The 14,624-nt window shown below is 40.3% G+C and overlaps 1 protein-coding gene across 3 annotated transcripts in view; it reads right to left on the bottom strand.

Moving 5' to 3' along the window:
- Window positions 1-14,298, bottom strand: part of usp24 (ubiquitin specific peptidase 24) — a 33,195-nt gene extending 18,897 nt beyond the window's left edge. For 2 of the 3 annotated variants that reach the window (XM_005732242.1, XM_005732243.1), the window contains exons 1-19: window positions 13,852-14,298; window positions 10,611-10,779; window positions 10,320-10,387; window positions 10,082-10,225; window positions 9,721-9,846; window positions 9,364-9,399; window positions 9,197-9,262; window positions 8,115-8,180; window positions 7,226-7,300; window positions 6,776-6,934; window positions 6,569-6,683; window positions 6,302-6,405; window positions 5,995-6,102; window positions 5,797-5,892; window positions 5,493-5,654; window positions 4,216-4,317; window positions 1,953-2,060; window positions 1,716-1,865; window positions 230-361 (exon numbers count right to left, since the gene is read on the bottom strand). In XM_005732242.1, coding sequence (XP_005732299.1) covers window positions 230-361; window positions 1,716-1,865; window positions 1,953-2,060; window positions 4,216-4,317; window positions 5,493-5,654; window positions 5,797-5,892; window positions 5,995-6,102; window positions 6,302-6,405; window positions 6,569-6,683; window positions 6,776-6,934; window positions 7,226-7,300; window positions 8,115-8,180; window positions 9,197-9,262; window positions 9,364-9,399; window positions 9,721-9,846; window positions 10,082-10,225; window positions 10,320-10,387; window positions 10,611-10,779; window positions 13,852-14,130 — 2,265 coding nt within the window. In that variant the 5' untranslated portion in view covers window positions 14,131-14,298. The remainder of the gene's footprint in view (window positions 1-229; window positions 362-1,715; window positions 1,866-1,952; window positions 2,061-4,215; window positions 4,318-5,492; window positions 5,655-5,796; window positions 5,893-5,994; window positions 6,103-6,301; window positions 6,406-6,568; window positions 6,684-6,775; window positions 6,935-7,225; window positions 7,301-8,114; window positions 8,181-9,196; window positions 9,263-9,363; window positions 9,400-9,720; window positions 9,847-10,081; window positions 10,226-10,319; window positions 10,388-10,610; window positions 10,780-13,851) is intronic. The other variant, XM_005732245.1, reaches the window with a different exon arrangement.
- Between the last annotated feature and the right edge of the window lie 326 nt (window positions 14,299-14,624).

Genomic DNA, 14,624 nt, shown 5'->3' with positions numbered 1-14,624 from the left:
AAGCTAAACTTTACTGGATGATACATTGAGAAACCTAAACAGAATGGATGTCACTTTCTTGCCTGCTTGCTCTGTATTTAAAACTTGTATGACCATTCCTTGTATTGTGCTTTAAAAGGAAGAGGTAAAGTTTGTGCATTCCTCCAGATCAGTTATCCAGAGAGAGGAGGCTGCAATGATAAACAAATGGCCAAAGGCAAGGTTTCATTTGCAATGACTGTTTTCATACCTCACGGTCAAGTTCACAAACATCCGGCCCTGACACCAGGCACTCCCACAGCTCCTTGGCTCTGTTCCAGACCAGGTAGAGGCTAGCTTCCTGGAGAAAGAAGGCCAGGAAGCGCAGGTGGCTGTCCAGATACTAAAGACATATTGAAAGAGAAATGTGTTATCTTGTAACACTATCAATATGTAACATTATGTTCTTCAGGGCTGATTACTTCCAGTGTAAACCTCATGCCAGCTAAGGGAAACTTGCATATTACCCACATTAATCTCTAATTATGCAATTAATCAAAATATCCAGCAATACAGCTCCCAGGAGGAGCAGAAGGCTATTACGTTTTAGTCAGTGTACTCAGGTCATTTACACATTTTATTTTATTTTTAAATACATTTATTCAGTTGTAACCTGGGGGAGGGGGGGAGGGGGGGGCAAACGGAGGAGACAGGAACTATGGAAAATATGCATCCAGCAGATATTTTACTTATGAAGCTATAGTCACTAGTCAAAACCCTTAATAATGGTTTTGGTCATTAGCAGTAGAAAAGATGTTGAGGTTTTTATCTTGTTTTTAAAAATCTTTTTCCTTTATCTATCATACATTTACAAATCTTACTCAGCAGCATTTAATATCTGGGTATCAAAGTGTGTAAATATTTTAGCTTAACTCTTGCGCAGCCTATATTCAACAATGTCATTTCAGCACCACCAAAATCATCCTCAGTAATAAATATTCACACATTTAGCTGCATGAAGCTAACAGTAACCTGAGTGTTCATTACTGTGGTGGATCACAGGATGATAAATGACTGTTTACTGATCAGTCTCTTATGTTCGCTGTATATAGATTTTCTTTATTTAAACAGTAAATGTTAAGTTACTGCAGCCTGACATTTGCCTTTATATTCAAAGAGGCACACTGTTATAAGGCAGGCAAATGTTCTTATTATACATTAAACTGATCTGAGGATGAAACCACATTGCTGTGTTTGTTTTTACAATGATAACAGTTTGATCACGAAAAACGTCCTGGGTTAAAAAAGTTGGAGTATCTAACCTGGATTTTGAGGTTTGTAAATATTCAAATTTCTGTGAATCACTGTGATAAAAGAGAGCAGCTTCAAGCCCAGCAGGATGGGAGATATCAGAGAGGAACTCTGGGTTTGATCAAGAAAAGCTCCCAGGGATGTCTCACTGACATCACTTTTTGATGTCAGTGAGAGCGAATATCCCTAATATGGCCATCTCACGCACACAGCTCTAGCTGTGAGAATGTAAACTGTTCCCACATGCTGTTTAAATCTTTTGTTTGTGAGGGAGCTAAAACAGCCTGTTTTAGACAATGGTTGAATTAGCATGACCCAGTGTGAAATGAATGAGGATTATTTTGAAATATGAGTCATGCATTGCTAATCTAGTAGCGAGTCCATGGATTCTATAGGGTTGGAAATGAGCATTATAGGTCACCTTTAAATTAAAAAGACAGACATACCTCCTGGTAGGTGTATCGTCCATCTACCAGGGTTGAGCCTGAGAGGCCGCTGTTACCAGCAGCTGTCACGGCAAGTCGATGGCAGCATACAAGGGATCCTGTGATTAGTTTGACAATCTCAAAATTCTTCTTCAAGTCTTGGATGATGCTCTGTTGGGAGACAGAGGGAATGTTAACTTAAACACAACGTAGAGCAGATTATTCAGGTGTGCATTTATATATGTTTTTATGTGTCACCTTGTCTTGTTTCTGGTATGTCTGCTTGATGAATGAACGGGTTATCTCATGCAGCTGACGGAGAGCAGGAACAACCCAGACCGCCTGTGGACTGCTCTGCTGTGAAGCCTGTTGAGATAAATAGATACACATGCGTGCATATCAGATGATGATATTTACTAAATCACAAAGCAAACACAGACGCTTGTTACAAAAATAGAGGTCAGCGATGATCTTTATGAATCACTTTTAATTTTATGTAACTGTTTTGTCATCGTAGACTTACTATTTTTGTAATTAAGGGCGTTGTTAAAACAAGAAGGGAAAAAGGAAAATCAGAGCCAGAGATTTAAACCACGGAAGATCAAATCTGCCACTTTTAACCCTCATCCTAGTGTTTCAGGTTTGCTTTTTGTTTTTTTAAATGACGTTGATAATGATTTAAAATCTGTTTCCTGTCTCTGCTTTGATGAACACTTTTTAAAAAATACAAATATTTTGGAGTCATGAGGGATTTCAGTCAAAAGTACCCATTTGCACCTATGCAGGAACTACTTATCTCAGGTAATGGTTGCCATGGGTCCTAAATTAATTTACCTAGCCACACCAAGTGGAACTCTGTTAGTCATTTTAAAGAACAAGAATGGCATTGCTGCATTCATTGTCTGTATGGGGAAACTTCCCACACTGAAAGTTTTCAGAACGTTAGCAACATCGCCAAATCTGCTTGAAACAGCTGGGGAATGCTCTGGTCATGTTACTGCTATATTGCAAACACCAGTTGATTTGAGCAGGAATGAGTCTGCTGGGAGTTAAGAAACCTCTACTGCTGATGTGCCTGTCCAGCACTGTGCTGGAAGAATCTACTTGAAAAAGGTGTTACTTTGCTCCCGAAACACAGACAGGAAGCTAGCAACTTTTTGTTCCTCCTTTTACATGCCAGCACGCGCTGATGATGACGCAAACTGTATGCTATAACTGCCTGTAGTAAGGGTTTAGCTTTAGGTTTTGTGTTGCCAGCAATAAGTCAGTCTCTCTCATTGGGTGCTGATCCCTTCCAGAGCTGCTCTTTGTTACCAGTTCTGTTCATATTTATGCATCAAATCTGATGCAGAGTGTGAATTAGTTGGGACGCCGACTCCTTCTTGGGCACAAACTGCTGCCCCAAGTGGAGGACTTTCAATATCTTGGGGTTTGTTCACAAGAGAGAGGAGACTGGAAAAGGAGATTGGCAGACATATTGGTGGGGTCTTGGCAGTGAAGTGGATGCTATGCCGATCTGTTGTGGTGAAAAGAGAGCTGAGAGTGAAAGCAAAAGTACAGCTATGTTCACAAGCTCTGGGTAGTACGGTAAATGAAAGAATAAGATCACAGATGCAAGCAGTGGAAATCAGTTTCTTCTGAAGAGGATTCGTACTCAGCCTCAGAAACAGAACAAGGAACTTGGTCATTGAGAAAAGGTACGAGTAGAACCCTCTCCTAGGCGATGTGTTTTGAGCACGTAATGGAGACTTTGGGGAAGACCCAGAATGCATTGGAGAAATTATTTCAATTATTTTATATTGGGATCAAAATAGATCCAGCTGCTTTCGTCATATAACTACAATACAATTGATGTTTACTTAAAATTACTTAAAACTAAGGAATATCAGAACCAATTAAGCTTTTGAGTATTTAGTGTGGATTGGGCGATAAAATGCAAATTTTACAAAAATCTAATAATGATCTACTTTTTAGATGACATAGGACATAACTAATAATGCTTTGAGCAGAAAAAATTGCTAGTATTATAATCTTGCTATTGTGACTGGTAGTCACAATAGCAATTAATGATCCTTGCTGCCCCCAAGGATCCCAGGTCTATGTATGTCAAATATGCTGGTAGGATGAGGGTTAATGTGAAAGGCCAAATATCAAACAAAAGCCTCACTTGGGTATCCATGGTTCTGATTAGAGTCCTCGCATGAGTAAAAAATTTCCACCAAAGCTAACCAGTCATCCAGCAGATAAATCACTCATTTATTTCCACAAGCGTTCACCCAAGACAAGACCAACACCACTGTGTAATCATTAGCGAGTGCCAAAGCCCTCTTAGTGAGGCAAGCAGAAGATTAACATACACCTGGTCAAACAACCTCATGTTGCAATCATCTGTGAAATTATCAACCTGAGACCAACGAAACCCCTTTGTGGTCAAACCCCCTCCTCCACGATTGGATGCCAGGACTGAAGCAGCAAGATTGGATACACACCAGTCAGTGGAAATATAAATCATAATGGATACCTCTTTTAATTTGGCCAGTGAGTTAGATTTCTTCTTGCCCCAAGTGCCAATATGAAATGAGCTATGAGTCTCGTTGCCTTTACTGTCTTCCTGAGTGAAGTTCTAGAGACATACATATCATTTGAAGTGGGATATTTGTACACAAATAACAAGCAGGATTTCCAAGGATGACACACATATTTTCTTCCATGTGTGGCAACAGTCAGTCCAGCAGTCATTTTAAAATATGGTTATTGTATATAATTTCAAAATAGGAAAAGCATACATGCAACTGATATATCATGCCAATTTCCATTTCTTGTACTGTGGCTCAGTTTGTCCACTGTCAGTTTTAGTTCCCTTCCCCCTCCCTTAAAGCCTATTTTCTTCTTATTAACTGTCATACGAAATTAACAAAAGAATAAACAGACAAACAAGAAGGAAAAAGATCTGAATAGCAGGTGGGTGAAGCTGCTGAGAAGACCATATTAAATACATCACAAAGATTTAAAAGTAGAATAAAAATATCAGAAACTGAGCATTTAAGACAGAATCCTGAGGCTCACCAGGACTATTGAACATATGCCATGTTTAGTATGAGCATCTGCGTGTGTCCTCTCTAGGGTGAACCAGTTTGTCATGTTGGACAGCCAGGATGTGCAGTACCAATTTACTGACACAGTTATTAATGACATATAAAGTACACATTTAGAAAAGGCAAGATGAAGCATAAATTCCTCACATACTTGCAGTTTATAATGTTATCTACCACATTTTCCACGCTTTGAGAGTAGTTTACTTAACAGTTCAGTCACACCACTGTTTCACAATATAGTCATTAACTGACTGTATCAGCAAATCAACTAATTATAAAACCTGCATTTACAGATACCCACAGAGGGTGCTACAGATGCAGACAATGACAAAAATAAAAACTAATAAAAAAAGTTTAAAAAATAAATTATTCTAGATAGATGGGTACTTGTTTAAAAAGAAAGACTCCCGTCATTACAGTGGGGTACACTGTATTGCAAGAGTTTGACAAACTTATAAGGGAATGCTAACATGCAGTAAAACTGTTACTGAAGGCAGAAAAAGACCTAGATATCTAGTAGATCTGTCTAGTGTTTCATTAAAACTGCTGAGCTGCAGTTTTAAGATTCGTGACAAATGCTCCCAGTTTTTTCTTTGTGTGTGTACAAAATAAACAACACCTTTAAAGCACCGGCTCAGTGAAATGCTAAACCCCAACAAGAGCCCAAGTAAACAAAGACAATACTATACTTTGTCTGTCTCACCTTCTTAATGTCTTCAATGCATTTAATAATGTAACTGCGTTTCACCAACTCCTTAACAGCGTAGGCATCGCTCAGAATCCCCAGGTGCTCCTCCAGTGCCTGCTGAACTAGACTGGTAGGCAAGGTGGGGAGGTGAGCCAGTTCCCACAGCACCTCCAGCACCTGGACAGATACACACACAAGGACAAGGTTGACTCAAGGGAACATCCTTATATCAAAACCTTTCACAATATCTTTACCTGTTTTTTCTCCAATTACTTTTGAATGAGCCTACCTTTGACAAAAAGACATTTACACAGCATACCTTTCCTGTTGTGGTTTCAGAGCGAGCTTCTCTGCCTATCCTCCCGATCAGGCTGAGCAGCTTTTGCCTTACACGGTCACTCTCAACTTCCCAGCTCTAAATATCATGCAAACATGTTAACATAAATATCACGCACACATGTAGAAATCTCTTCAAATATAACTTATTTTATCAAAATGTCAGAGAGTGAGCGTTGACCTTTTGTATGAGAACGAAGAGGTGAGTGAGCTGGTCAAAGCTGAACTTCACAGCAGCAGCAGCAATTATTGTATGAATATTTTCTATTACAGTTGATGATTGACCCGCCTGAGATGGTCACACACAAAAAGAAATCAATACATCCACTGAGCTGACAGGTATTTGTCACATACTTACAGATATGCACATATAAAAGCACTCAGTGCAGTTTACTGATTTTCTTTAAGAGTTATAAATAGATAAAACCGATCAGAATGAATAATAAATATGTAATAACACATGCAGTTGAGATATAAATGGTTCTTACCTGTATTCTCCAGATCTTGGAGAGTTCATCTAGTGACAGTTTACTCCCCAGCAGCTCAATGATTCCCTTAATCCTCTCACAGTACTGAGCTTGATCAATGTTACCTGGAACAAAAAGAATGAATCAGCCAAAGTTAAACTGAAATCTTAATTTCCCGATTTCTCAGTTTAAATTTATGTCAGTGGTGACTACGTTTAACTATGTCTGTGTGTTTTGCCAAGCACTCATCAAAACTCTAGAAAGTTATGTTTTAACAAACATCGTTACCTTCCAGTGCTATTGACAGGACAGAGTTCTCTACAAGCCAGTCCAGCAGTTTATCTGTGTCAATGGCGTTTTTCACAGACTTTGAAACCGTGCTCTCTTCTATTAACTTTGTCACCTGAGAGACAAGCATACAAAAATAGTCTGACATGAGCTCAGAAATGGAAGCACTCAGAAAGAAATACTTTAAAATCTTCTTTTTGAGCTGACCTCTTTGAGGGAGTTCATCTTAGTGGAGAAGTGGGGTGTTTTGAGCATACGTAGAAGCGTATCCAGCCGGAGATCATCTACCACAGTAACCAACTCCCTCTGGAACCTCATACACAATAGCTTGATGGCTGACAGCAGGTCCGGGATGCTCACCAGACGCTAGGGTTGAATAACATTTGACTGAGTCATAAAATTCTTGTGAAGTTTCAATAAAAGAACCATTTCCACACTAATTTAGTTTCCTGAACTCAAGATGAGCAGTGTTTGCACTTACCATAGTCTTCTAAGACAGTTTATTCATACTATATGATCTAGCAGGTGCCAACAAAAGTCACCAGTCCCATATTCATTCTGAACTCAAATTTACTGGGTAGCACAACAAAGAGGGCAGTGAACACATTCATCTCTGTCCTCTTTTTCTTAAAATTATAAGGAGGTATAAATCACTACCTTATCTTTAAGGTCCTTCTCCTCCAGGTTTTGTACATATGTGATCATCTTGTGGATGACTGGATCCAGCATAGGCTAGGAAAAACAATATGAAACTGTGTTGATCCCTGTGGGGTAAATGGACCACTGGAGCAGCAAAACAGTAAGAGGATACAGCAAATAAAAATAGAATATAAATCAGAATGGGGTAGAAGTGTCATGTAATAAACACAAGCGATGATTTTATCACTGGAACAAAACTACGGAGCCACAGACAAACAATGTATATACACATATATATTACTGGCAGAGGGAAAAAAGCAATTACAGGCCAAATTCTACAACTGTGTGTCCATGTGTGTACATACCTGTACTGCTATTTTTAAGAGGACCATTTTTAACATTAGATGTTAAAAGTGTATGTAACACCCTGTCACATATTATGCACTGCAGCCTTGAACTTCTCTACCACCCAGCAGAGATCCATGTGAGAACATAAATATCAGCACAGTCAGATTAGACATTAGCAGGTTTTTAACCCGGCAGCTTCCTGGTACAAAGTCTCTGTGACTTTGAAGTGCAAATAGAAGGAAAACTAGATTTACCAGCAATCATAATGCCCACCAGTGAGTGTATGCTGCCTTGATCCAGTTAGCTTCTTGCTTAAAACACAGTAGTTTGAATGTGTCTGAACTTGATAATATCCTTCTGGGTGCTACATGTGAGAGCTGTGCATAAGTATCCCAACCCAAGTGTCTGACACTAATCGAAATCAGCTTAGCACACATAGGCCAGTCCTCATTTTATCCCACAAGGGGCCATTAAAGGGCTAAGACATTGTTTTAAGGTAGAAATGCATAGTGAGCATCATTTAGTGTGTGTGTCAGGGAGAGTAGATAAGGTAGCTCACCTGGACAAGACTGGAGTTAAGGTATTCAGCACAAACTCCGAGGGGTTGGACTAGAGCAGATACATACTGCATGGACAGATGAAAAAAAGTATAAACAAGTCAAGAAAGAAAGGAAAGGGAGGAAAATAATTTATCAGCACCAGCTTTGATTGTCTTAAGAATAATTCACTGACTCTGAAGCATTGCTAAAACTCACTAACAGATGTGTGCAAGACTTTTTATGGCATCACAACATCACTCCTCCTGATGTAAAATGTGTAGGGTAGAGATCAACCTGCATTTAAACACATGAGTGCATGTGAGCGAGAGGGAGTGACTGTTAACACATGCGTGGATGAGTATCGAATACCAGAGCCCAGCTGTCATTTGTCATTCACTGCTAAATCAAGAGAGGCTAATGAAAGCTTCCTGTGTTCCTGTCAGTTTTTTGACTATCCTCCATCTCCTCCACCTTCCAACTCTACCCTTCCACCCTACATGCCTTCCTGCTCAAAGCACACAAATGAATGTGTCACCCTTGGTAGTAAATAGAGAAGTGAGCACTACTCGTTTTTTTTTACTTTCACTTTTACCATCATCCAATGTGCCTCTAGTGTGTTAGGGATCTAACAGCTTACACACTCTGCCGAGCTCCCACTGCAACTGCAGAGTGCAACTGTGGTGTGCAATGAGTCTTTGCCTTATTAATATGCTAATGGTTAGAGGGTGTGTGTGTGTGTGTGTGTGTGTGTGTGTGTGTGTGTGTGTGTGTGTGTACGCGCACTGAATTAATGGCCATGCGCTACTGAGGTTCCGGCCAGGTTCCCAGAAGGAAGCATCAGTACAAGGATGCCTCAGAACACATAAAACAACAGAGCATTTCAACCATCACACAGTAGGAGGATGCAGGACTGTGTTTGTGTTTAAGTGAATATTACAAAGAGTGAAAGAAAGAGAGAGAGACATTCAGCGCTGTGCAGCTGAGAGCACCGAGTTCAAACATGATGACCTTTCGCCTGCATAGACTGTCTCAAAGTACTCTGTCAGTCTTAAGAAATGCCCGGAAAAAGATGATAAGAAGACGTAAAAACAATAGTTCTTACAGCTATCTCAATTTCCTCAGTGTTGAGTTTCGTCTGGATGGCAGTGAATCCTCCCAGCTCTCCAAACTTGACAAAAATTACAGAGAGAAAGGAAACATGAGGCAAAACTGATATAACTCTGGTATATATTTATAGAGACAATATCTAAGTGGTGGTTTATTACTCACTCGATTCACCAAATCAACCAGCCAACCATGGGGCTCCTGAAACAGATCACTATGATTTAAGTAAATGCTTTCAGCAATGACACTGAAAATTCTCATGAGACATACACATTAAGTTTTCAAGCAGCTGCTGTGTGTCAGCCACCCATGGTCTCTTGACCCTCTGCGGCTCAGTTATGCAACACTGAAGAATTGGTCTGTCTGAACCTTGAACATGACTATACACCATAAACAAATTCTTTAACATGTAAACATATATAAATACTTGCCAATGCATCTGGATTAACTGCCACACATACAGCACAATACTACAATGCTACAGTATAATCTTATAATGCTTCACAGACAAATTAGTCTTACTTTCTGATAGGCGTTGCTTGGAGAGACGGCAAACATGTTAGCCTCGTCTCCAAAAACTTCAGCCCAATTTCTCTGACAGGCCTTCATCCGGTTCTTAAAATGGTACTCGTTGTCAGGATTAAGGGCCTGCGTGTAAGAAGAATTACACATCATAAATATTTATTTTTATTTATTTTTTAATTTTTTTAGTAAAGCTGAACAAAACCCAAAATAAATGGAATGACACTGAACCACAGTGGTTCATAACATTTTGAATAAGGTGATTATAAAAAGAAAAAAGACAGTAAATGAGACACATAAGCATCGTAACAGGAAGGTTTTCTATCATTTTAGGAAAACATTACTAAGTGAGACGACGCACCATGGTCAACACTCCCATCAGGTTTACAGGTACAGGGTCCTGCTTCACCCTCTCTGCAACCAGTTCCACCAGCAACATGAGCATGTTGTAGATTCCCTCATGAATCTCTGTGCCCCATTTGTGTACGGCACTGCTGGTCAGTAGCTGGTGATAATGAACAAGGCATGTAGAAAGGAAGTAAGTCAGGTATGCTAAATATTCAAAGAAGCACCTTGAGTTCAGTTTCTCTTTTGCTTACCTTTTTAAAGGCCTCTGGCATGCAACGATCCATAAAGCGCTTGCAATTCTCATCAGCGTCAGCAAGACCTGACAGGGAAGGAGAAGTTGGATTCACACATCTAAACTTGGAGAATTTTTGGCTGTCAGATTAGTTACATATTGAGTCATGCGACACAAGTGGCCGAAATAACAACATGTGAAAAACACCCGATGGTCCAAACAAAACACGCCACCCACATAATAACGCAAATGTAGTTTACTGCAGACCTTAAAAACAACATTTTCATCACCTCCACACACGCAGTCTTACCATGTCGAGCAAGGCAGGAGGAGGCAATGAGACACTTGCCCAGGGACTCCTCTCTCTTGTAAGGTATGGACCAGTGGTCAGTAAAGACTCGACTTTCCAGTTCATACAGGTTGGTGGTGGGAAACTCCATGCTTCCCCCAGAGCAGTTCCCATTCTCATCATTGCTCCTCTGTAACACACAAACACAACAAAATTGTGACATAAAGCAGAGGGTGACTGCATTTCATACGGCTCATCCCATTGTTTTATAATGACACTGCAAATGTCCTCTGTGTGATGCTAGGATAATACAAATGGCCTCTGGCGATGATAAAGTCAGACAGGATGATGCCTGAGTCTTCTCCTCTCTCTGGGAGAGGAGCGATAGCAGTCATTTGGGAAGTGTGTCCTCTCCTCTATGATCTGCCCTTCATCTCTGTAATATTTTTATCTTTCTATTTCCTCCCAAGAAGCTTTCAGAACAAATTAAGGCAGGTGCTTGTTAGTAAGTCCTTTGGCAGCAATTAAGTCTAAAGAGTGGTGATGTGTAAGTCAGGGTGTGAGAGCTAGACAGTCAAGTTCAATGAATACCCTGCCAAATGACATGACACTGTCTTGTTAGCTGTATGATGGCGTCATGCCTGAGCAGGTAATAAAGAGAGAGCTAAAATTCAACTCATTTAGAGTCAAGTTTTATACCATCTGTAGTTATGATTCACAGAGCAGAATTAAGGCTCAGCTGGAATAAGAAGACAGAAGAAGGCAGTGGCAGTGAAGCCTAGGAGTCTATGTGGTAAAAGCAAAAACAGTTAAAGGGTTAGTAAATTATTTATGCCATAAACTTGCTTACATATTCATGAGGTCAAGTGTATATTTATGATTAACCTTCACAGCCTCTTCCTCTCAAACAGTGCTGCCCAGCCAATTCATTCAACATTTAAGGATGGCGCAAACTAGGTGCAGATGTTAAAGTAATAACTGAACCATTTAATAAAGCTTGACCTGCTGTGTTACATTGGAAATTATGTTATACTACAACTGCGCACTAGGATTCAACTTCCACTACATTATGACTGTAACAAACTATTAGAGACCATTGCTCATGTGGAAGCTGCACAGTATAAATATTAATTAACGGTACAGTTAAATATAGTTATATACATATTAACATAAACAGTGGTCAGTGCATTCAGTACATGACTGTCCTGCATATTGATGTATATGAGAAAATATTATTAATCAATCACAGAGAGGAGAAGAGGAGGCAAAGGGAAAGATAAAGCATAAAGGATAAAGGAGGAGCATCATATTTCATCTCTTCCCTTTCTTAGAAAATTAAATACGACAGATAGATGAGAGGAAGAAAAGCTGGAGAAAGACTAAACTAATACAGATCTTTGGAAACACCCCAATGAAAGAGCACAACTGGCAGAATTACCTAACCACAAGTCAATGCCCTGTTTCAAAGAAGTACAATATAGGGAAAACCACAAATCACCATGAAACATGCACTAGGCTCCAATACTTTCAATGCTTCCAGACTTAAGGGCTTTAGAGGGAAAAGGCTGAAAAGCACTGCATGCGTGTGGCTGGCCTGGACAATGAGGTAACTCAGTGCCACTGTTACTATGCACCCGCAATCCTCCTGGGATCCTCTGCAAAAACTGCTACGTGTTTGTGTGTGTCAGGGACACTGCAGGGCTATATTTAGGAGCATGACATGAGGCCAAAGACCTATGACAGCCTTCATGAACATTAATACAAGAAACAAGGGAAGAGAAGAGGGCAAATACAGCACTTTCCAACTTTGGATTATTCTCTATAACTTTATAATTTTTGTAGGAATGAGTGAGATTTATTTCTCTGTAGTATATCAAATACGCCACACACACACGCACAGACACATTTACATAGCAATTACAATAAATGCTCAACTAGTAAATAGTAGCAAATATGTTTGGTTGGAAAAAGATTCAAATTGTACTTCTAACTTTTTCTGGCAGATGAACAAACAGGGGGAAAATGGGATTAAATAACAGGAGTTACTTGGTGGTAAATTAATCTGTAACAACATCATTATTAGAATGTTTTTAAACATAGGCTTCTTATTGACCTGTGGGTGTGCTCTATTTTCTGCACACTGTGAATGCCAAGTATTGTTTATATTACACTTACTAAAACAGCCTGTAATAAACCACCACCGTGATAACGGGGTAGAAGAAAAAGCAGGTGTAAACAGGAACAGTTTATGTGTACTTATTCTATTGACCCACAATCACAGCATCTCACTACAATCAAAGGGACACAACAGGTGGCTATCAAGTCTGAATCAATAACCTCACAAATTGAAGGACTGGTCACTTAAGTTTTTGCAAATCTATAAAAGCAATGGGTTTGAGGTTAGGTTTGTGTTTAAGGTGTTCAAGGTGTCAGGTGAATCATATGTAGATGGGCATCTGCGGTTTACTGTAATAGCACATAAACGCCGTAAATTAGGACAAAGTGTTAAGACCTGTAGGTAGGTAAATTACTGTGAAAGAACTAGTGACTGGTATTTTTCAATCAACTGCAACCCTTCTCATACACGCAATATGTAAGAATTATCAATGAATGACACAAAAATAGATACTCATATGATGACAACTGACATTATGAATAGAAAAATAATCAAAATGGCCACGTATGCTTAAAAATGAAATTGCGAAACCGCTCTAAGCCCGGTTCGAGTGGACTGCAATTCCTACAGGAGCGGAGCAGTCTGATAACCATCCAGCTAACGTTAGCTAACACATGCAAAGCAGACATAAGAGATCAAACTGTCTGCCTGCAGGCTGACTGGCTGATAGAGCTGTTTACCTGTTACCAGAGGTCCCAGCTGAAATCTCTAACTGCAATCCCCCAGAGTGATGCCTCTGTGCTCCTAACCTTGGTCCCCTTACTGGCGCGTTTAACTCTAAACTAACGTTAGCTAGCCTGCTACAAGCTAACCGCGTTAGCTTTTATGTTCAAAATAGGCTTTTAGCGCAATTTTTAAAGGAACGAAGCTTGACAATCACAGGCAACTCTCTTGCCCTCTCCATTAGTATCGAACAGAATTTCACCTCCTGCTCTGACAGTTCGCGTTAGGTGCATGTAGCACTGAAGATGCTAAGTTTAGCCAGTTAAATGGGCGAGCCCACTCTTTCTTGCAAGCGGCAATTAGCCCGGTTTCCTCCCCTCGCTGCTTCAATTCATGGTTGCTAAAACTACAGGTTTCTCTCACCTCACTATCCACTACGTCGTGGTATGCTGGAGGAGGGTCAAACCCTCCTGTGCCAGTCCGCCCGCTGTTTTCCCCCTCTCCACTCGAGCCCAAGCCGGGGTTAGGCCCACTCTCCATCGGTTCATATCCATACCCGAGTCCGGGGCTTTCGTTCGTCAAGAGCGCCACTGCCTCGTTGATGTCATTCTTAGCCAGCCGGAGCGCTTTTCGTATCACGTCGGGGTCTGGGAAGCCCATACAGAGGAGCGTCGTTATGTGCTGCTCCTCTTCGGTCTCCATTTTTGGGGTGTCTCTGTCTAGCAGACTAGTAGTAACGGGGTTTTCGGCACAGCCCTGTAGCTGTGCACGCCGCCATGTTTACAGTCCGCTGCTACTAGCCTGTCACGATTTGCTTCGCTCACAACAGCGCCGACACAGGTGTTACGGCGACTTCTGCCTGCCAAGCGCTGCATGCTTCTCGCGGGAGCGCGCAGAGGGAAACGAAAATCATTTTATTTTGACGCAAGGCCCAATTTCATATGTAACTATTGCTTAATAATTTTTTTTTTTAAATCCCAGCTGTCCCCCTTTCCTTTCACTTAAGTTTAAGTGCATTCTGGAAACGTTCACATTTCATAAACAGTCCATTTATTAAACTGATGAACAACATCAGTCATTTAAATGTCATTTAAATGGGCTCAATGCAGTTTTGAACACTACTTAAAGAAGTCCTGACCCTTTTCTTTCCAATTTTGAACAATAATTTTTCACATTCACCTGGTCTTACAAAAAAA

This window comes from Pundamilia nyererei, unplaced genomic scaffold (genome assembly GCF_000239375.1).
Source record: "Pundamilia nyererei isolate P.nyererei 1_Seehausen unplaced genomic scaffold, PunNye1.0 scaffold00046, whole genome shotgun sequence".
Taxonomy (NCBI): Eukaryota; Metazoa; Chordata; class Actinopteri; order Cichliformes; family Cichlidae; genus Pundamilia; species Pundamilia nyererei.
Note: the sequence above shows the minus strand (reverse complement) of the source record. Positions and strands in the feature narration are given on the sequence as shown.